Source organism: Panthera uncia (assembly GCF_023721935.1).
Source record: "Panthera uncia isolate 11264 chromosome A1 unlocalized genomic scaffold, Puncia_PCG_1.0 HiC_scaffold_17, whole genome shotgun sequence".
Taxonomy (NCBI): Eukaryota; Metazoa; Chordata; class Mammalia; order Carnivora; family Felidae; genus Panthera; species Panthera uncia.
The window spans coordinates 146,672,536-146,694,759 of record NW_026057577.1 but is presented as its reverse complement, the minus strand read 5'-3'; the positions used below and the strand labels follow the sequence as shown (position 1 = coordinate 146,694,759).

Here is a 22,224-nt window from a genome sequence, read left to right as displayed (position 1 = left end):
GTTTTCTGCGGCAGGTCGGAAATCAGACGCCTCTGGAATTCTCTAATTCTGATTATGCCTGAGAACTCTCATCATGAGACCCTGTCTGTAATCTGAGTTCCCGGCTCTGTCCGTATTCCTTCGGTTCTTCCCCAGGATCCAGAGTCCTTCCTGTGCCCCTGGCTTCACCTCCCAGCTACACTTGTCCTTCCCCAGGACTTGGGCTCAAGCTAGCAAAGGACAGGACATGAACATACGGCACCTGTGACCCTCTTTTCTTGCTCTGGTCACAAAGGTCCCGAGGACCCACACATTGGCTAGGGGCTGGCCACACATTGGCTAGGGGCTGGCACCTGTGCTAGGGGCTGGCCACAGAGTCAAAGTACAGGGAGACAGGGTGGTTTTTCCAGCTCTTTCCAAGAGACTACCCTTGAGATCTTTATATGGCACCTTTCACCCTTGCTTCTGGGGGCCTCTGGATATCTTCCTGGATTCTCGTAAGCACAGCCCTCCTATTTCTGCCTCTGCACCATGGCAGTGTCTGCCCTTGCCACCTCTCTCAGCCACCAGGCTCAAGGAGGCTGGCTCACTGCTGCGGCCACTGCCCCCACCACTGCATGGTCCCCCGACGGCACCCACCCCAAAAGCAAAATCGTGTGATACCATTGCTGTGCTGTTCACAAGCCTGCACAGCATGTGGGTGCCACCCACACGGCCAAGGTGGTCGGGTCCCACGGGTGCCATGTTCATCCCCTGATGCAAGGGGAGGAAATCCCTCCTCCTCCCCCTCCTCCTTCTCTGCTTTCTCCCCTGCTTTCAGAGCAGCATTACCAGGGGTTTCTGGAAAAAACAGCTCCTCCCTCTCTGCTCAAAAGCCAGATACCACCTGGGAGGCCTGGCTGGGGACCGTGTTCCTGACACGGGGGTCTGCCCTCACTTCTGAAGCTGAGGCCTCTATTGGTAGCCTAGTCTGTTCTCACCTCACCCATTCTCTGCTTGAGAAAGCGTCTTCAGCAGGAGGCTTCGCCAACACTCAAGCAGATAAATGCCACGAAGACCTGAGCTGTCATCCCCAGACCTGGCCCCCGAGGAGAGAACGGCGCACGCTCAGGCTGAGATGGGGCAGGACTCGGTACAACCCTTCTCCCCTAAGAGAGAGGGGCCATCCTACCCGGGAAATTCCTCTGCCATCTGACACAGCCGGACCCGAGGCGATTCAGCAGTGGGGGTCCTGGCCTCCTGGGGCAGTGGCGGGAATCACGTCGACAGGCTGCAAGAGAGGGGCCCGGCCCTGGTCACCTTCTGTGTCAGCTCGGTGAAGGGAGGAAGCTTGAGAAGACCTGACTCAGCGTGTCATGCCCCTGCTAAGGCTGGCGCAGACCCCTACTGTCCTTTTAGTTTTGTTCTCAAGCATTCGCCGAAGCAGGGGGCCATTTGCGGGAGTTGACGGTGCTTCTCAGGGTGTCTTCTCCCATCTGAATTAAAATCCATTATTCACATTCATGATTTTGTGAAATGACATTCATGACAGTTTGTAACATCCCACTACAGTATATTTTGATTTACTTTCCCTCTTCCGGGTCTCTCTCTCTCTCTCTCTCTTTTAGTTTATTTATTTTGAGAGAGAGAGCGGGAGGGAGCAGGGTAGGGACAAAGAGAGAGGGAGAGCGAGAATCCTAAGCAGGGTCCTCACTGTCAGCACAGAACCTGGCACGGGGCTCAATCTCACGAGCCGTGAGATCATGACCTGAGCCAGTATCAAGAGTTGGACGCTTAGCCGACTGAGCCACCCAGGTGCCCCTTTGCAGGTCTCTTATATGTGAATACGTAACCTTCACGTAGCTGAAGTCATAGCGTGGGTCTGGGCTTCAATTTTTCCTTTGGGGGTGAACAGATCCTGCCTTATTTCCTGGTCTCGGCCACGATAGGGATCATGACAGCATCATGGTTTACACCGCCCTGGAGATCACTTGACTTTTTAGGTGGTTTAGAGTCTGTCACCGTTGCAGCATGAAATTACGCGTTGTCCCTAAAAGGCTTTTCTTCTCCTGCGTGAGTCTGTCTTCCTCTAATTTCTTAGGAGTGGAATGAAAGGGCCAGAGAGCATGAATGTCTTTTGGCTCCTGATCTTGGCGGTCAAACGACCTTCCGGAGGCTGTGTTTCGTAGGCACTGACCACTCCTTCGTCTGTCCCTGTGCTTCTAGGTCACTGAGGAGACAAGCCTCATCCTCCAGACCCTGGGGTACACGTGCACGTGTCGAGGAATAATCAACGTGAAAGGCAAGGGGGAGCTGAAGACGTACTTTGTAAACACGGAAATGTCAAGGTCCCTTTCCCAGAGCAACGTGGCATCCTGAGGGGTTGCCTTCACTTCGGCAAGAAGACTGTACTTTCGGGAAGGTACAATGCACTTTCTGACTGCGAGCTTTGTCTCTCGTTTTTGGTGTGCGTGCTCTGTTGTGTCCTATGGAGCCTTTTCAGACTCGTTCCTCTGACCTGGTGGCATACCGTTTGGTGTCTGACGTGTCCCAAGATCGCTCTGCCACTTGCACTGTGCTTACTCCTAAGCAGAAGGAAAAGGAGTGTGTGTTATGGGAGAAATGCGCTCAGAGAATTCACAAAGATGACAGAGGTGAAATAAACAAAAATTCTTAAGGCAATAAAACTAGGGGGTGTATATTATCTTCCAGTGCATGTTTTTTTTTTTTTTCTCCTGGAAAATATGGTAGCTGGCCAACCGCATCTGCTAGTCTGATATTACAACACACAGTATTTGTGAATAATTGATTCCGTCGCCCCACATGGAAGTTGACTGTGTTCACCCAGTGTATCTCATCACCGGCAGCCATCCACGGGACCCACGGTCCTGTCGCCTTGCTCTGTCGTGTCTCGGGCCAGAGGCGTGCAGCCACCCATCACCAGAATTAGTTCTCATAACCTAGGACCAGTTTTGTACCAAACGCGTCCGATGTTTTGATGCCATTGTCTTTTGTAAGGTTGATTCATTAAAAGTTTTACGTACTTTGGTTTATAGTCTGTATCTTTTCCCCCCTTTCTTCCTTCTCCTGCGGTTTGCTCCACAGCCGAGGTTGGCTTTCCATTCTCCTGACGGTTGTTTCAGAAAGCACGCCCCACGAGCAGCGATTGGGAGATCCTTGGGTAATTCAGATCAGGACAAGGCTTGTGAGGTAGACACTTGATTCTGCCACTCTCTGGAAATGCTCCGAGCGCCCTGTGGCATCTCTAGAGGATGTTTTCTAGGGAAAATGTTGTGTGTGTTTTTTTATTTTTTTAAGGTTATTATTTATTTATTTATTTGGAGAAAGAGAATGCAGGCAAGGGAGGGGCAGAGAGAGGGGGAGAGAGAGAATCCCAAGCAGGTTCAGCGCTGTGAGCACAGAGCCTGATGTGGGGCTCGAACTCACCAGCCGTGAGATCACGACCTGAGTTGAAATCAAGAGTCGTGCACTTAACTGCACACGCCAGCCAGGTGGGGCACCCTTGGCTTCTGTTCATAGCTCAAGGAAGGCGTGTGTGAGAACCGGAGGACCCCAATCTACCAGGAGCACCTTGTTCTTGGCAACTCAGACCCGAAGCACCGGGCCCTCGTTGGATTCCTAACTGACCGTTTTCTGGCCGTGCGACTTTGACCACGTCGCTTAATTTCTCTTAGGGGTATTTCCTCATGGGTAGCTTAGGGGATCAGGTGTGACTGAGAGAGCTAATGACCATGCGAGAGCCTGGTGCCATCCTGCCAGGACTCAGGCTCACGTAAAAGTACTTCTCGAAACTCCTAACTGGCCTTCCTTGCCAAAGTGGGAATACAGCATGATGTGTTCCACGGTCTGCCTCAGTCAGGCAGTGTTGGAGATCTCCAGAAAGGTGACCGGAAGAGGAAACGTAGTATAGGGACGTTTGTTTTTGCTGTCATGGAAACGTGGCCTAGGAGGCCTGGGGTCTCACTGACTTCAGACCAGCCTCCTGTGTCATTTGTAATAATGGTCATCAGCTGCACCTTGTGGGCCCCTCCTTAGAGCCTGCAGCACCCATCCCAGGGCACGTCACCTCCCCTTAGTGGACACGCACAGTTGGGTGATTTGCCAAGCGCCCTCAAGCGTGGCTTTCTGCACCCACCAGGGATATGCTGAATTTGGTGAAAAGAAGTCAAAAGGACAGTTGTTTCTTTCCCCCGGAACTGTGTTGCTAGTCTTAACCAAACAGTATACTTTTTTTTTAAATGTTTATTTAGTTTTGAGAGAGCACAAGCAGGGGAGGGGCGGAGAGAGAGGGGGACGGGGGATCCGAAGCAGGCTCCGGGCTCCGAGCGGTCAGCACAGAGCCCGACACGGGGCTGGAACTCACAAGCCGAGAGATCATGACCTGAGCCGAAGCCGGACGCTCAACCAGCTGAGCCACCCAGGCGCCCCCCCAACAGTACACGTTTTAAAGCAATCAGAGTCATTATCAGAGTCTATCTTGCAGAGGTCTGCACATGTGCGATCTCTCCGAGTGTGGTCCCCAACCAGCAGCGGCAACACCTCATTTACAGGCCCCAACCCGAGCCTGCCAAGGCAGAGGCCCTGGCCGTGGGGCTCAGCACATGCACCGTGCTTGGATAACAAGCCGTCCAGGCGATTCGGGTCCCCGGCCTGAGTGCCCCTGTGCTTTACAAATGAGGAAACTGGTGCAGCGAGGTCCAGGGGCTTGGCTTGTTCGGAGTCTCCCAGGGATCAGAGCCCAAGACGAGCCTAGAATGCAAACCCGCCTGCTCCCTACATCTGAAAGTGTGCCTCCCGGTCAAGGCCCCATAAGCTCCAGAACTGCACATACTCCTGTGGGTGAACCACGAAGACGCAGCAGAGGGCTGCATCTCACTTAGCCGGCCCAGCGACCTTGGTAGCAAGCAAGCGTCTCTGCTCAAAGCTCTCCCTAACCATCCATTCTTGCAGAAAGCCCTCTCAATACATTTAATTTTCCCTTGATGCCTGATAAACGAGATCTTCTGAAACCTTCTCCAATTCAGGCCCTGCTTGTTGAAAGTGGAAGGTTCAGGGAGTAGGATCTGGCTTAAAGTAACCAGAAGTAATGTAGTTTGACACTGATTTATTGTGGTCACGTTCAGATGAAGGCATTTCTTAGAGATGCCTGGTGTTTCTTGGCTGCCAAAGCTGAAGAAAGAGTAGTTTGTAAAAGTTTCCCTACTCCAAAATTTATATATTTTCTATTATATTATTACATACGTGGCTTACTGTACCCAAAGGCATTCCAAATAAACTATTCCTAGTTGTTTGGGGGCGGGGTGTGTGGAACTAATAAAAAACACCTATGGCGAAAAAAAATACCATTTTTCAAATGAGTAAAGAAACCTGTAGGAGCCACTCAGCCTTGAAATTGTCAACAATTCGGTGTCAAATGCCCTTAGAGCATCAAAACAATAAAACCAGCCATGGGGGAATCAGTATAGAAATTAATTAGATCACCTGCTCATTAACCACTAAGCTGTGGGACATGTAATCACCAGAGGTGAGGGATGATTTCTTTCGAGAGACCCTTTCATTAAAACTATAGCCAGTGTCTTAATACTTGAATAAGCTTCAGATTATCTCCAAAATAAACGTTTCCAACTTGGGTGAGAAGCAGCCGTTCCCAAAATGAAAACGATTCAGAGCAACGGCACTGGCCTCTTTTGTGCCTCCGTTAGGACCCCTCTCCGGTGGCCCGGTGATCCCCACAGGCACCGGTCAAGGTCTGGAAATCCCAGTTTGAAGATGAGGAAATGTGGGCGCGCCTAGGGGAGACAACGGGCCCGTACCGTGCCGCTGGAAAATGCAGGAGCCCAATCTTACCCAAGCCTGTTGAACGTCAAAGCCCAGTCTCTCTCTTCCCGTGACCTTTGCTTCTGCAGTGAGGAGTGACGTCACCTTGCCAGCCTTGGGGCCACCCGTCCCAACTAGGGTTTTGCCCTCAATTGTGCAAACTCCTGTTATTTACGGCTCAGACCTCTGTATGGGGGGACAATGTTGTATCTAGACTGCAATTGTCCCGAAAGGCGATTTCATTACACCTCCTCTTGGAGGAAGGAAAACTCAAGAAGCAGCGTGTGCGCCAATAGGCAACAGCGTTTCCATCCTGGTGAGAGAGGGTGTGCAGGCCCCGAGCGCCTCCCCGGGGAGGCAGTGGACAAAGTCACCCGACCGTGATCAAGTGGGAAGTTTTCCTTTTATTCACGTGCCCGCAGTGGCTCAGTCTCGAGCATCATTTCTGAGGATGCGATCCCACGACGTGGTGATCACGGGGTTGTCACCGCAGGCCACGTGAGGGAAAGCGGCCTCAGGGCCAGTTCCGCCCCCCCCCCCCCCCCCCCCCGTCCAGGCGCAAGTGGCTTCAAGCGGGCTCCGTGGCCCCCGTGGCGGGGGAAACAAGGTCCAGGCGCTGCCCGTCTGTGCCACCTGCCGTCCAGGCCACGGCAGGGGCCGTCAGGCTGGAGAAACGTGGCCAAAGCCGGGGCTCTTGATGCCGGGGATGTCGTTCTTCCTGTAGAAGTCCGCCTTCACGAGGTTGGCGCGGCCGTGGTCTCGGTTCAGGGGCTCCACGGGCTGGTGGATGCGTCTCCCGTAGACAGAGGACGTCAGCACTGCCACGGGCCGCTGGCGCTCCTGGCGGGGTGACCAGAACACGGGGTCAGCTCCGCCCACTTGTTCGCACGACCCACCTCGGGTCCTGGAGGCTGTGTCCACCCGGCCCGCTGCACCTCTGCGTCCGGCACACCCGGGTTCCGTGATGCCACGGGGACCTCCTGAACCACGTCACGCCTGCCCCTTGTGCTCAGAGCCCCTCGTTGTCCCCAAGTCTTTCACGTCACCCAGAGGAAAGGCGAAGACGTGGCACGGGGTGCCACGTGCCCTCTGACCTCAGGCTCCGTTCTCCCTCCCGCCCTCCCTCCTCCCGCGCTCCTCCTGTCTGCCTGTCTCCCCTCCTGCCTTCTCTCTTTTCCCAAATCTTTCCACCCTCCACCTATCATCTCCCCACTCCCTATCTCCCCAGCACCCCATCTCCCTGGTTCCGTCTTATCTTTCCGGCCCCCTCATATCTGTGACCCCTCATCTCCCTGGGCCCCCTCACCTCACAGCTCCCCAATCGCCTCGCACTTTCCCTGCCCCCTTAAAAGGCCTCATTTCTCTGCATACCTCCCATCACCACCTGGAATTCAGTTCCTTATTTGTATGACTTCATTTTTCATTTCCTCATAGGAATGTGAGCTCTGAGAGGACAGGGACAGTTGTCTTCTCCCCTTAGGCTCAGTGCAGGGCCGGGGGCGGGGGGGGGGGTGCTCAAACTCGGGCCGGGTACAAGCGGGCCAGGCGTGTTCTTAAGACAGGAAAGCACGAGCCTTACTACCCACTTGGAGTGAATTCACATAAACAAAAACAGTAGAAAAAAACTTCATGTCTGTGACTTAAGTAGTAATACTTCAGAGTTCCTCACTTAATTCCACAGTGAAATAGTCTCCCTGGAAGTGACCTGGGGCATTCTTTAACAATAGCAGCCCCAGGCCAAAATCTGCTGATGGGGGGGGGGGGGGGAGAGAGAGAGAGAGAGAGAGCCCACTGGAGGCTTCTCCATTCTGCCTTCTGTGTATCGTAGAAAAGCTGATGATATTTACTCAGCACCCGGCTCTTCATAAACACACTGTCCTCAGATCAGACTCCGCAGAGACGATGTCCGAGTGCGGAAAGGCCCCAAGAAGGTCTCACTGCTAAGGAGCCACACAGCCTCCTCAGCCCCGGCACCTGCTGTGGTACAGACCTCCCTTCCCCAGGCAACGAGCTTTGCTCCTGCCTCTGCTCACACACTGGGGCGGCTGACCACAGGCCAAGCCTATGCTGTCAGAAAATCGTGCAAAGATAAAGCAGAAGCCTCCCCATCTGTGAAGGTTCGAGGCCGGTACCTAAACTAGGGTGTGGTTCCCTCCCTGGCAGGGCCGGGGTCCTCCGAAGAGCTGTGACAGCCAGGACTCAGCAGTTAAGCAAACACCTGCTCTATCTGTTGAAAACAACTTCTTAGTTTTGCCTCATTAAATTAAGTAAACTCAACAACAGAGTCATAAAGACTAATGCGCGGAAACACGACCAGACAGGGAGCCGGTATCGGCCTAGTGTCAGTGCCGGCCCCGGTGAGGGAGAGGAGGGCGCACGCAGGGGTGAAGGCAGCGCGCCCAGCTCGCTGCGGGATAGACGCACAGGCGCAGCGGCTCTGTTCGCGCTTTGTCGACAGCCTGTCTCAACATTACCTCCTCGTTCACGTGAAGCCCCAGGCTTTTTGCATGTTCTCTGTCATCTCGGTGCAACTTCTGATTGTAGCCTGGGCTCTTGTCAAAAACACAGTCATACAAGGAAATGATTCCTGTCTGGGGACAAAACGAGAAAGAAAGGCACGGGTCTACTGGAGGACTGGGCCACAGAAGCGCTCCGGGACACCGGCAGCCAGGCCTCTCCCCCGATGGACGGTGGAGACGTGCAGTTTCCCATCTGCACTGAGCATGTGCTCGGGAAGGTCACCCCAGAGCACCCTCCACGACCAGAGCAGGAGGCCGGGCCCCCCGCCAGCGAAGCAGGTCCTCCAGAGGCCCCGTGAGGCGGGGACATCTCCGTGGCTCTTTTCCTGCACCTCCTACAGATCCCTCCTTGACCTTGACCCAGGCGCACAGCCTTAAAGTAACAGTGACCCACTCAATATATGTGTTTTCTCCTCATCGCCACCTTTCTCATAGTTCTCAGATTTCCTACAATAAGCTTGCACTGCGTTAAAAACTTAACCATAGCCAAACACTGGACAATACAATTAAACAGAAATATCCCTAAGTTCCTACCCAACAGGTGGGCACCTAGTACAAATCTGTCTCCGGAGAGACGGAAATATTTTCTTTAATCAGATGTGGTAGCTCTTATGAATGTAACTCATGAATGCATGACTATACTTATTTTCTATATGATATATACATATGTATAGTATTTGCACACATATCAGGCGTATGTATACAATGCGCGTGCACACACAGCTTTGATGCATTAGAAAAGGATCCCGTTTCATTCGTCCACCGTTCCATCCCAGGTTTCTCTTCGTACAAAAATCCGTCTGCCTCACTTGGGACCTGATAAAAGGGAAAGAGATCCATGTGTCAGCTCGTCTTTGATCTTGACCCGCACGTCAGGCCTGTCCTTTCTGCTCCCGCGCCGAGGGCCGGGTGCCTTGAACCCTCCAGCAGCAAACCCAGGCACGCCATGCCGCTGGCATTTGGGGGTACGGGGTAGCTCACCTGTGCTTGCTCGCTCGCTCTCCCCGGGAGCGACGCTAGGAGCAATCCTCCGAGTGCAGGACTCGGAAGCAGAAGGTCAACAGCGCCAGGGACGCACAACATGTGCTTAGTCTGTTGGAAGGCACGGGCAGCCCGCTCTCGCCGGCTGGGACTCAGAGCAGCTAGTAGCAATGGAAGTGACCACATGCCATTTCCCACCCTGACACCTCCCTCACAGGTCCCGTCCCGTGCACACGCACCGCTCCTGCCCGGGAAGTGGAAAGCTCAGGCACGTGGCCACCGTCCTGGTGCAGTGAACCATCTAGTTCGGGAAACAAGGCGAGCTTTCGGGATTGTTGTCTTAGGTTCCTAAGAATTCCAATGGCGACATGCCCGAGGCACGTATTCAGCGGCTGCTGGAATCCTGGCTTATGAAGTGCAGACTCACTCTGAGCCACTCGGGGGCAGGACGCCTGGCTCGTGGAGTCTGAGCCCCGGTGGTCATTTAATGAGGTCACCATGCAGGAGCTTCTTGTTGGCATCGTCCTCTGTCACCTGCGGGCCCCTGGGTCTGTCCACGCACTGGGTTGGCTGGCCTTGGCCTTCACTTGTCCTGAAGGCCGCCTATGGGATAGCTCATCTATCCAGGGTCCGAAAAACAAAAAGCCCAATTCAGCGGGGAGGTGCTACATTCTTCAGCATTTGCTGTTGCAAAACTTGGCTAGCTGTTTGGGAAGAACAATAAACTTGGATCTTCAAATCGCATTATAGTCAAAAGTAAATTCTGGACGGGTTATAAAAACATGGGAAGAGAAAATCCATAAGGGACTTCCTACGCGTCAAAGCATTGGGGAAAATGTCACAAAGAAAATATCAATCACTTGGGTTATATAAAAATCAGACATTTGATAATCAAATAAAATTAAGACTTAAAAAAAAAAAAAAACCTGTAGGAAGGATAGAGAAATCTCAATATCTTTAACATGCAGTGTAGGATGTCTGCAGAAGGAGACGCTGATGGCATCGGCTGGGAGCTGGCTTCTAGCCTGGAGTTGGTGAGCAAGCTTTGCAGCATTTTTAGGGAAGCCACCAGGCCAGAGGGCTCTGCAGTGACACAGGAGAGGCTCAGGTACACCACACGCTCTGCCAGGATGGCGGGACGTAAATCCCCCAAAGGGGCATTCTGGCCTTTGCAAGGGGAGGCACCTCCATGCAGACCCTTCCTTTTGGGGTTCGGAGCTACTGGCCAGGTCCGGCTGAGGCCAGAAGGCCGACCTGGGCAGTGACTGAATACCCCATCACCCCCACAGCACCCCTTTCCACACAGGAACTGGAGCTGGGATCGTGGTCATGATGTGGCTGTCACATTGCCACCCGAATCCCGCCTGGCCTGGCGGACCCCGTGCATTGGGTGTGTTTCAGGGACGGCAGCTCCGGTCTGTAACAGAAACACCTGCTGCCCGGACTGAGCACCTGGGCGGCAGCGGCACCCTCAGATCTCTGGGCCACGGTCTGCACCCACGATCTCTGGGCCATCAGTTCCCACCCGGCTCCATGTGGGTGACCAGCAGCCCCCAGGCCTGAGGGACAGCCCTGCCAGCAGGGGCCAGGGGGAACAGGGGCTCCTCTGGGACCTACTGGCTCGCGCTGTCCTCCTGTGCAGGTGGTTCCCATGCAGGCCTGACCCTCCCGAACGGAGTGAGCCCCCTGGAGGTCCTGGACGTGTCCTGGGAGCCGGACTCCGAGGACAGAAGAATGAACACCGGAACTGAGTGAGAAAGCGATCAGTGCTTCCTGAATGAGGGAGGCAAGGTTGCCTCACTTTGTTCCCTGCGCTGGGGAAGCCCCCTGTGGTGAGCTGTCCACATTCTCAGCTCCCCGGAAATACTCCACACAAGCAGCGCTCGGAGAAGCCATGTGCCTCAGTTCCCCTGAGTTGCTCACCAGAATCCAGTCTTGCCGTATGTTAGAGCAGTCTGTATGAGGGCTCCCTGCACCCATGGGGTGTGATCGGAGTCTCTCTTTCTCTCCTTTGCAGCGATTTTGCCTACTTACTACTTTCTAGAGTAAAAATGAATTGTCCTATCACCGAAAAATAAGGGGGAGAAATCGACCGGCAGGCAGGCAGCCTCACTGAGCAACGTGACTGTCCGTCGTCAACTTCTAATCAAACTGAAAATCTGTCTTTTGCTAAATTTTAATTATTCATCTTTCTCCTTTCCTTTTGTCTTTCATTCCTTTACGGTTGGAAGCAAAATGACATGAATAAAAGCCAGTCTGGATTTAGATGCTATCACAAAACAGAGCTTCTGGGTTTACTATTATTTTGCTATTAAAATCTCTCCAGAGATTTCCTCTCTCAAGCAAGACGTTGAGCAAACGAGCCCATTTGCTGCCTCTCTGGTAATCTCCCTTTGCCCCTTTGCATTTTGAGGGCTGTTAAAACGTAGTATGATCTCATTCTGGTTGTGCTGTCTGATGGCTTGCCTTTGGTCCCCCCCCCCCCCCCCCCCCCCCCCCGGGCCCCTGCTCCTAACACTGCAAAATAACTTGCCTGTAGCTCTGGGCTGTGTGTACATATGGAGCGGAAGCCTTCACTCTTCGACCTGCAAAGCACGTCACTCTAACTATTGTGTCAGGCACCCAGCGAGGCTCCAGGACAGGAAGAGGGAGTCCCTACCTTGGAGGAGACCACAGGCTGAGGATGGAAATAAACTCATTAATTAAACAACAGCAGGTGATACACAGGGAGCCACAGAGGGGCGCCCAAAGTACAGGGGCACCGGCCAGGAGGGATCGGCTCCCTCCTGGGATCACGCGGGATGGGGACGTTGCCGAACTCATCGTAGGGGGCGCTGCACCACTGTGGCCGGAGTCCCAGGGCAGCCACCTCCCTGGGTGTTGTGGGTTGAATTGCACCCCCCCCCCAAATTCCTATGTTGAAGTCCTGACCCCCAGGATCTCAGAAGGTGATTTAGAAATCAGGATGCCGAAAACGTAATTAGTTAAGACGCGGTCATACCTAATCCAACAGCACTGGTGTCCTTATAAAAGAAGTTCAGAAACAGACACTGATACACAGGGAGAGAGAAGATGACACAAGGAGACACAGGGAGGAGATGGCCATCTACAGACGAAGGAGAGTGGCCTGGAACAGACTCTCCCTCATGACCTTAGAAGGGACCAACCTTGCCGCCACGCTGATTTGGACTCCTGGCCTCCAGAACCGGGAGACAATAAATTTCTGTGGCTTAGCCCCTGGTCTGTGGCACTTTGTTACGGCAGCTCCAACACCCATACTGGGTAGTCATGTTTTGAACAATGGAAGGTAAGAATGGAGATAAAACAAAGGGCCCTGCAGCGGGGCCGGAGACCCAATCCCAGAGCGCTGTGCTCCGGGTAAACTGAGTTGCTAAACCACTCAACCCAGACAACCGGCTTGGTAGACATCACCAATGTTCCATTCTGCTCTGCTCCTGACTCCGCAGAGGATTAATCTCTGCTCCTTTGGGCGAGTTAAGCCATGTGACCAGATCTAAGCAATGAACTATGAGCGGGGGGGTCACATGGGACTTCTCAGGCAGAAGCCTTTGGGGACTCCGGAAGCTTCCACAGCAGTTGCTGAGTGACTATCCTGGGCAGAGCCATCCCTCTGATCCCCGTTGGACATTTAACATGAGAAGTGAGTCTTACTTAGGACATTGAGACTTTGGAGGCTGTTGTTCACTGCAGCAGACCTCGTTTCTCATGACTACCACAAGCAGTCCTGGCCTACAGTCTACAAGGGCACATCCTCCCGGTTGTGGGCTTCTGCTGCTCCCCGTGCCTCCTACCAGACATTACGCACGCTCTGCCACAAATAACTGGGGGAAGATTCCCAGCAAACGGGGACCCGAATCGTTTCTTTTCTCCTCCCTTTCAGACCATTCAAATATAAACGGACTCTCCATTGTTGGTCCAAGCCAGGTAAACTCTGCAAGAAAGAAAGAACTAAGAGAAAGGAAATCAATACATTTCCATATGGCACTCAGGCAGGGGTAATATTATGTGCTCACCAAACACATGGCCTCTTCCAGAATAAACAGAAGACTGCAGTGGCCAGTCTCCATCCCACTTACTAGTTCTGGCAAAGAATTGTGGGTGAAGCCAATGGGCATCACCATCTAGGCTTGGTCCATAAGAGCTCTCATGTGTGCCCTCCATGCTGTCTCTCCATGCTCTTTGGCCAGCCAGTTCAAAGGATCCAGTAAAGGACCGCAAGATCCCAAAGATCCCCAGGCCCTGGCAAGAGTGGAACCACTAAAAAGGAGGAATCTGGTTCCCCAGTTACTGTATTAAGCAAGCGCGGGGGGGGGGGTGCCTGGGTGGCTCAGTCAGTTGGGCGTCTGACTTCGGCTCAGGTCATTATCTTGAAGTTCGAGCCCACGGCGGGCTCTGTGCTGATAACTCAGAGCCTGGAGCCTGCTTCAGATCCTGTGTCTCCCTTTCTCTCTGTCCCTCCCACTTGTGCTCGGTCTCTCTTTCTCAAAAAAATACATTGAAAAAATATTTATAAAAAAAAAAAAAGAAAGCTGGGCTGGGGCATCTGGGTGGTTCAGCAGGTTAAGCGTCCGACTTCGGCTCAGGTCAAGGTCTCATGGCTCATGAGTTCGAGCCCCGTGTCGGGGCTCTGTGCTGACAGCTCAGAGCCTGGAGCCTGCTTCAGATTCTGTCTCCCTCTCTCTCTGTCCCACTTGCACTCTGTCTTTCTCTCTCTCTCAAAAATAAATAAACATTTTAAAAAATTTAAAAAAAAAAGAAGAAGAAGAATTAGAAGTCCAGGCAGGAGAAACACACACATTGGGCTACATGTGAAAAAGAAACACGCTTTTTGTTATGTGTTATATGCATAAGGCCAGTGGTGGGCTTAGGTTAACCAGCCACTCTCTGGACAAAAAAGACCCGATGTGTGGCATTTGCCAATTTCTGCAGTATAAGCATTCTCACCGTGGCCGATTTCAGGCTTCCAACTGAATGCAGAGTTCAGACGAAATGCTACAAATTGGCTCTTTGTTGTGAGCATGAGCAGACTGCGATATAGGACACACGGGTGGTTAAGGCTCTTGGGGTTCAAGGTCCATTTGTTCCCAGAGCACAGCCCAGCCCACCTTGACTAAAACAGTAATCAAGCTATGACCGGGCTTGTTCGTTTCCTCTCTTCGGGGGCACGGTACTGTTACCTCTCATCTTGAGGCTTCCAGTCACCGTTTGCCTACCCAGAGCTGTGCGACCTCCTCGTAAAAACAGAAATTCCCGAGGCGATCCAAAGGGTTTCCTTTGATTCATAAGGGCCTCATTTTACTTCTGATAAGTCCAGTGCTTGTCCTTGGGAGTCCAGCGGTATGTGAAGCTTAATGAGGACATCTTCATTAATTTTAACATCATTCAAAAGTCTATTCTCAGAAGGAGTGTAGCTTGTCGAGGACAGGACGTGCTAGTTCTTTTAGGAGGACAATACTCAGCTATTCTCTGGTTCCTCTGTGGCAAAGGTTCTGTTTCCTCTCCTGGTGCATTAGGATCACGAGTTTGGGGAATTTTCAGAACTTTTCCAATAATCTGAACATTTTAACAATTTAATAAGAATCCTATCATATCATAAGCAGTCTTGATAAGGCATTATCTTCACTGCTTTTTAATTTTATATTTATTTTTTGAGCGAGAGAGTGAATGGGGGAGGGGCAGAGAGCAAGGGAGACAGAGAGAGGGAGAGAATCTTAAGCAGGCTCCACGCTCAGCGTGGAGCCCGACTCGGTGCTGGATCCCAAGACCCCGCGATCACGACCTGTGCCGAAATCAAGAGTCGGACGCCCAACCCACGGGGCCACCCAGGCGCCCCCTTCACGACTTCACTACAGTGGATCTGTTGCTGGCGGGGGTTGCGCCCCAAACCTACCCTTGAGCTGAAATGAACCAGCGCCTCCCTCTGCGTGTGTTTCATCCTGGAAGTGTGCTCCAGGTCGGGGTTCTGCATCAGTCTGTCCGCTCACTTTGTCTCCAAGAGGAGACTCGGACCCAGCTGTTCTCTCTTACACTGACACCAGCCCCCCACCGCCCCCCTCTGCCCCCCATCCCTGGCCCCCAGCTGTCCACATCACAGGAGGAAGGATGAGCCACGGGGGCTGCCGCTCGAGTCGAAGCTGTTCCTCTTGGCCAAATATATTGGAGATAATGCTGCTCCTTTTCTTGTGTCGTTGTGCTCCTTAAATGGGGACAGTTCTGGAAAAACTGTCTGAGATGTATTATGACATGCAAAGAGCAAGCTGCAAATATACATGTGCAGTTGTGTGATCTGTGTGTGAACATGTTCTTGTAAACAAAGTTAGACACCTATCCGTGCATTTGTATGCACACGGCGGAAAGCCACGCCCCACGTGGTCACATGGGTGGCAGGAACACTGACTCCACCCTCTGGGTGTTTCCGTCCTGCTTCCCTGGGGTGACCTGCCTGCCCCTTGCTACTCTCTACCTGCCCTATTCAGCCCCACCCCCTACCAAGGGGCAGGTCACTGGACAGGGAAGACACAGCCAGCCCAGATTTGGGAGAAGCAAGGGCATCTACTCCCAATTTTGATCCCTGAGGAGCAGCTCAAGGCCAAGGATACCCAAAAAGGCAGATAATCCCAAACGGGACCTCTATTTAGGCTCAGGGACTGATCTTGTGACTTGGTTTTAAAAATTTTTTTTTTAATGTTTTATTTATTTTTGAGACAGAGAGAGACAGAGCATGAACAGGGGAGGGGCAGAGAGAGGGAGACACAGAATCTGAAACAGGCTCCAGGCTCTGAGCGGTCAGCACAGAGCCCGACGCGGGGCTCGAACTCACGGACCGCGAGATCATGACCTGAGCCGAAGTCGGCCGCTTAACCGACTGAGCCACCCAGGCGCCCCATGACTTGGTTTTAAAAGCCACCCAGGTGGCTCAGTCGGCTAAGTGTCTGACTCTTGATATCAACTCAGGTCACGATCTCATGGTGGTGAGATCGAGCCCCTGGATGGGCTCCGTGCTGGGCTTGGCTCTCTCTCTGCCCCTTTCCCCTGCTCGTTCGCTCAAAACTAAACATTTTTTAAAAATCCGCACCCCATTTATTCCTCTTTCGTTCATGCAGCAGGTACTTACCAAGCACCAACTATGAGACGGGCACTGTTCAGGCCGCTGAGGACAGAGAGCGATTGCCGTCCTTATGGAGCTCATAGTGTAGTGGGAAGAAAAAGCAGCAAGATAATTAAGTAAACCTTCAGGGGCACCTGGGTGGCTCAGTTGGTTAGGCGTCTGACTTTGGCTCGGGTCACGATCTCGCAGGTTCCTGAGTTCAAGCTCCGCATCGGGCTCCCTGCTGCCAGCCTTTCAGTGCAGAGCCTGCTTGGGATCCTCTGTCCTCCTCTTTCTGCCCCTCCCCGGCTTGTGGTCTCCCCTCGGCTGCATTCAGTGAAGGGCAGGTGGGCGATCAGGAGGGTAAAGAAAGAGCCCCTAGCCTCTGTGTCTCCATCACACACGGACGAGCAAAGTCAGCTAATCTCCCTAAAGCTAAGGTGGGGCTTTCTGAGCAAAGCTTCACTCAAGACAGGCTGTCCACACTGCAGCTCACCACGAGGGAAAGCATATTCTAAAACCCCCTAAGAATTATTTTTAATGTAGCTCTTAGATTTTGCGAAACTTCATCAAATCTTCCATAAAAGGGCATTGTCCTTCGACTTAGCTTTTCCATTTCAGTAGCAGAAATGTTGCACGAGGCAGAAGAAGGAAAAAAGTAATTCAAAAACCTCATTGAACTGAATCTGCCTTGCTGCCTCCTGAACAGTATTTTATAGGAAAAGCCCACACTGCTAGAGGCCCCTCGGGAGCCGTGCAGGAGTTGATCACATTTTAGCTGGCAGCTTTAGATGACAAATTTGTCTCAAGATCCAAGGCATTACTGGGGCTTTAAATAAGCATGCCGCATTGAGGGCCTTAACTTTGGGGTCTCCCAGGGGGAGACCCCATAGATTAGAAACCACCAGAATGACTCTCAGTTACCTGCCTCACCTGCATATGCCTCTGACAGCAATCAGGGGTGCAGGATGTAAGACACTGGCTGGGAACCAAACCTCAGTGACAAGAAACTAATAATCACTAACAAAAGCGAATAATAGCTCTGCTTACATTGGGCTTACTGTGTGCCACTTCACCTCTATTAATTAAATTAATCGTCATTACTGGCCCCGTGAAGCTGGTACTGTTTCATAGATGGGCGAAGTGACCCAAGGAGATCGTGCCTTGCGCAATCTGCACAGCTAGGAATGCGGAGCCAATATTTTTACCCAAGACTTGTTGGCCTGTGCTAACTAATTAATTACTAGATGTGTCACACGGTAATCGACTGAAGAGCTAATTCTGCCCTTTGTCTTCTCAGCTTCGAGTAGGACCCAGATTTACAATTCACTTAGGAGCAGCTGAGTCCTTTAGCAAATTTGTGATGCCAAATCATCGTCTTCAGTCCAAATGATCTCATGGTAGAGAATCAGCCTCTGGAGTTCTGCAGCTGATTAAATACTAGTTCATACAATCCCCAGGGGGACATTATTCCCATTGGTGGCTATCTTGCAAATATACTTCGAAATGCCTTTTGTTTTTCTTGATGCTTTTAAGGGCTATTTTATTTAGGTGTTAATATTTCTGCTGCATCATTTTCTTCTGCGTGACACGAAAGGCCTGAGGATTTGAAATTGCCTGTGACTCCAGCTATCAAGACTGTACTAATTTTTTTTTTTCCTAAATTCCACTTTGCATTAATTTGTTCTAAGGCCCTTTCCTACCTTCCAGGTACAGTAATATATTGGAGCAGGGGTTTTCTATCAAGATACAGATAGTCACTGCTTTAGCCTTTCAGGTCACATGGTTTCCAACTCTGCGCGTGGCCAGAGATAATACTAAGCGAATGGGCATGGGATCTTGTTGTAATAAAACTTCATGAAAATGGACTCTGGGCCACATTTGGCCCAGGGGCCGCTGTGTGTTGAACCCTGAATTAAAGCAGCATACTTCTTACCTACCCCTGATCTCTCTCCAAATACAGAGCCCTGGGCACCTTGTATATCATCAGGCATCTCTCTGCATCTTGGCCCCAGAGAGGCAGAGTCACGTATCAGATTGGTGAACCTGCCGTGTTCAACTCTGCTCCTTTTCCGTTGGCAATGGCTGGCCCACAGTGGGCGGGGGTTCAGCTCTGCTTTTTCTGGGGCCCACAGCTGCAGTGGCTGGGTAGGATTCAGAGCTTCTGCGTCCACAACCCATTTTTGCCCAGAGACCTTAGCAGGAACCTGCAACCTGGGTTTTAGTCTCTGATAAATATGTATCCTGAACCCCATCCACTTTAGCCTTTTATCTTATTTCTGAATAGCCTCAAAGTGGTACTTAACAGGCCTCCTCAGAGGTACACACCAAATGGTGTATTGTGAATTTTTTCATTTTGTCAGGAAGCCAGACAAGATTTATGTTCTCTCAATAAAACAGCACGGACCATCTTAAAAACATCAAGATTCCTGGCTTTTTGGCTGTTCCTCTCATGCTGTGCGGTAACGCTTTCCCTGAATCATAAATTGGCAATGATACAGGTTTTGCATACTTAAATTGTAAAATTCATTTAATAAATGAGATTATTTACAGATAAAAGTTCTTTCAAGACATATCACTCATGGGAGGAAAACACAGGAGGTCCGTGGTGGCAGTGAGGTTGGGCACCGTTGCCCTAAATCCACCCCAGCATTAATTCCCAGTGGACGTTCAAGCCAAGAGTGCACCGAACAGGGATGCGCAGAGTGGCCACGGATGTCCCTTTCTTCCTTCTGTCCTTCTGTCCTTCCATATTGCTCAGAGCCGAGCGGAGAGGAGCTAACTGATACAAGAGAGCCTCCTGGCCAAGGTCGTGTGTTAGTTTGCTCAGTCTGCCAAAACAGAGCACCCAGACTGGGGGGGGGGGGGTGTTAAACAGGAGAAATGTACTATCTCACAGTTCTGGTGGCAGAAAGTCTGAGATCAAGGTATGGGCAGGGCTCCCTCCTCCCGAGGGCTGTGCGGGAAGAAGCTATTCGCAGCTCCTCTCCTTGCCTTGTAGAAGGCCGTCTTCTCCCTGCCTTTTCCCTTCATCTTCGATCTATGCATGTCATGTCCCCTTTCCATAAGGGCGCCGGTCATACTGGATGAGGCACCCCCCCCCAATGACCTCACTTGAATCTGATTACCTCTGTAAAGACCCCGTCTCCAAATAAGGTCACATTCTGAGGCGCTTGGGATTAGGACTCTAACGTAAGAATTTTAGGGGGACACACAATTCAACCTGTAACAGTTGTCTAAACTAGAAGCTTCTGCTTTTGTTTGTAAGGGTAAGCTCCATGACATTCTGTTCTCTGACATTTCACGGTGACAAGTCCCTGAATGCGTGCAGACCTGATCCGGATGGGGGTTCACGTGGGCTCTATGGGTGACGGGTGGGGAGAAGAGAAGGAAGGTCATTCCGTGAGGACACCTTACACATCAGGAGGGAAAGACCTCCTTCTTCCTAGGCACTTGGCTAACCTATACCCTCTCTGAGCCACTCACTGTCCCTGCAGGCTGAGCGACCCCAGAGATCCTTTTAATAATGATGTCCCTGCAGCCTGAACTGCAAGAAACATCGGAGACATTTAGGAAAAACAGCCTGACGAAAGCAGTCGTCGACTCCTGACAAGCTCTGAATTTGCTTCTTTTCCTCTGGCTTCTCCCCCTGCTTTGGCTGCATGGTGGCCCATCGCAGACCAGCAGGCTTTTCTCATGAGTCGCGTGTGCCTGCTGGAGCCAGGCCAGAATCTGGTGCGGCCTCCCTGTCCTGCTTTCCCTGCAGGATGGTCAGAACCGCCTGTGGTTATCTTCGGTTTGCAAGAGGGCCCTCCAAGCGCGGCGTCGGTACCCTGGACTTTCTGGGCGCAGTCGCTGCAGTGAGCGCTTTCAGGCAGAGCCCAGAGGGAGTCCTGACCCCACCAGCTGCGCAGCCCAGGTCTCCTGAAACCCTCCTCCATCCTGAGCAGAGGCGTCGATCAGCCTGCCGCTCCGGGTCGCAGTACTAGAAGCCCAGCCGTTCCCAATCCCTAACCCAAAGAGCACCGGGACCCTAACCCATCCCCAAATAGCTCAGAAAACGCGGTTGAGCATTCTGGCACCCCACCCTCATCCCAGCTGAGCATGCCTCCCACAACACACACAGCAGGCTCAGCCCGTGCCCATCTCTAGGTGAAGGGTGGGAGGGGGTGTCACCTTACTCTTGTGGTCATGGTAGCTACTCTCTTTGGGGTCTAGGCACCTGGGAGGAAGGCCCTCTCCCACCCTCCTTCCCCCTGTGACCCTGACGCCCCCTTAACCCGTCTCCTCTCTCCTCGCCCAGGTGTCCTCACAGACTGTAGAGCCCTGCCCCGGCCCCCACCCCTCCCCCCCCCTTGCAACCCCGACCCCAGAGTCCCACCCCAGAGTTGCACCCCAGACTCTGGGACTTCCTCCCCCAAAGGGTAGCTCCGACCTCTTGCAGCCCCGCCCCCATCCCGCCTCTCCTCCAGCCCCCTCCCCTGCTCTGCAGCCTTGCCCGCATTCCCTCTACCCACCCCGCACTTCCATTCGGCTCTCAGGCTAAGACACCCGCCTCCACCCTCCCTCTCCTGCATCCCCTCCCCCCCCATTCGCTCCTCCCTCTCAGTGAAGCCCCGCCCCATCCCCCTCCCTCCCCTCCCTGGCAACGAAGCCCCGCCCCCATGCCCTCTCCCCACGGCTCCTCCCGGGCGGTGAAGACCCGCCCCACCCCTCCTCTCCCCATCCCTGGCAGTGAAGCCCCGCCCCATCCCCTCCCGCCCCTCCCGGCCAGTGAAGCCCCGCCCGCCCCCTTCCCGCCTCGCCTCCTGCCGTCTCCCAGTCTCCACAGCCCCTCCGACTCGCCGCCCCGCGCCCAGACGCGCAGCCCCTCCCTGGGGCGGCTCACCTTGCCCAGGCGGTAGTAGTAGCTGTGCTCCTTGGGGTCCAGGCGCCGCGGCGGGACGTAGCTGAAGGCGGAGAGCGCCGAGAGGGGCAGCGGCCGGGGCTTGATCCGCAGCGTGGCGGCGGTAATCTCCTCGTCGTCGTCCTCCATGCCACCCCCGTCCAGCGCCCCCGCGGACGGTCCCGCCCGCCGAGGGCCCCGCGGGCAGCTGGGAGCCCGCGTTCGGCGTCGCCGGGAAACCGCGTCCCTTCGGGGCGGGCCCCTCCCCTTCCCCGCTCCTCCCCGCTTCCGACCCACCCCTCCTCCTCCCCCACTCCGCTCTTCCCCGGCCCACTTCCCCGCCCCGCTTCTCCGTCCTCCAGGCACCCCCAGCCAAGCCCCGGGTGTTTCCTCGCAGGTGCGTCCCTGGAGTCCGAGCTGCAGACGGGGTTCCCGGGTGGGAGACGCCTCTGGGATCAGCGCCTTCCAACCCGCTGACCCCTCCCCGCGCAGCGTCAGACCCCTCACCCAGACCACTCATTTGTGGGGCCGTTTGGCCGCGCACCTGCTACGTGCGGGCGTTGGAGGTGCAGCCTTGAACCGAGCGGCGGGCGTCCACCGGGAGCTCGCAGTCCGCTGATAGAAGGGAAAAGACCAGTGACTTGAAGAGGAACTAGAGCAGCGCCGCCCAACAGCCACATAGTGGGAGCCGCGCACGTAATTTAAAACTTCCCGGTCCCCTCTGAAAAGGTACAAAGACACAGGTGAAATTCATTGTAACAATATATTCTTTTTACTCCGTGTGTCCAGCACATTGTCACTTTAACACGTGGCCCCAGCCACAGTTCGAGGGCTGCGTGGCCGCACGTGGCTAGTACGTAGGGTGTTGCCAGGGAAGGCGTGAGGCTCCCAGGAATTAAATCCGCGTCTCTGGTTGGAGCGCGAGCGCCCCTCTG

At 53.3% G+C, this 22,224-nt stretch overlaps 2 protein-coding genes across 2 annotated transcripts in view; one reads left to right on the top strand and one right to left on the bottom strand.

Moving 5' to 3' along the window:
- Positions 1 to 3,006, top strand: part of ADCY2 (adenylate cyclase 2) — a 415,077-nt gene extending 412,071 nt beyond the window's left edge. The window contains exon 25 of the mRNA XM_049648289.1: positions 2,185 to 3,006. Within this exon, the coding sequence (XP_049504246.1) occupies positions 2,185 to 2,337 (153 nt within the window). The 3' untranslated portion in view covers positions 2,338 to 3,006. The remainder of the gene's footprint in view (positions 1 to 2,184) is intronic.
- Positions 3,007 to 6,338: 3,332 nt separating this feature from the next.
- On the bottom strand, positions 6,339 to 21,525 carry CFAP90 (cilia and flagella associated protein 90). The gene is made up of 3 exons (XM_049648291.1): positions 21,293 to 21,525; positions 8,271 to 8,387; positions 6,339 to 6,636 (listed from the first exon to the last, which is right to left on the bottom strand). Exons 1-3 carry the CDS (start codon positions 21,437 to 21,439, stop codon positions 6,457 to 6,459), a joined length of 444 nt encoding a protein of 147 aa, XP_049504248.1. The 5' UTR covers positions 21,440 to 21,525; the 3' UTR covers positions 6,339 to 6,456.
- Between the last annotated feature and the right edge of the window lie 699 nt (positions 21,526 to 22,224).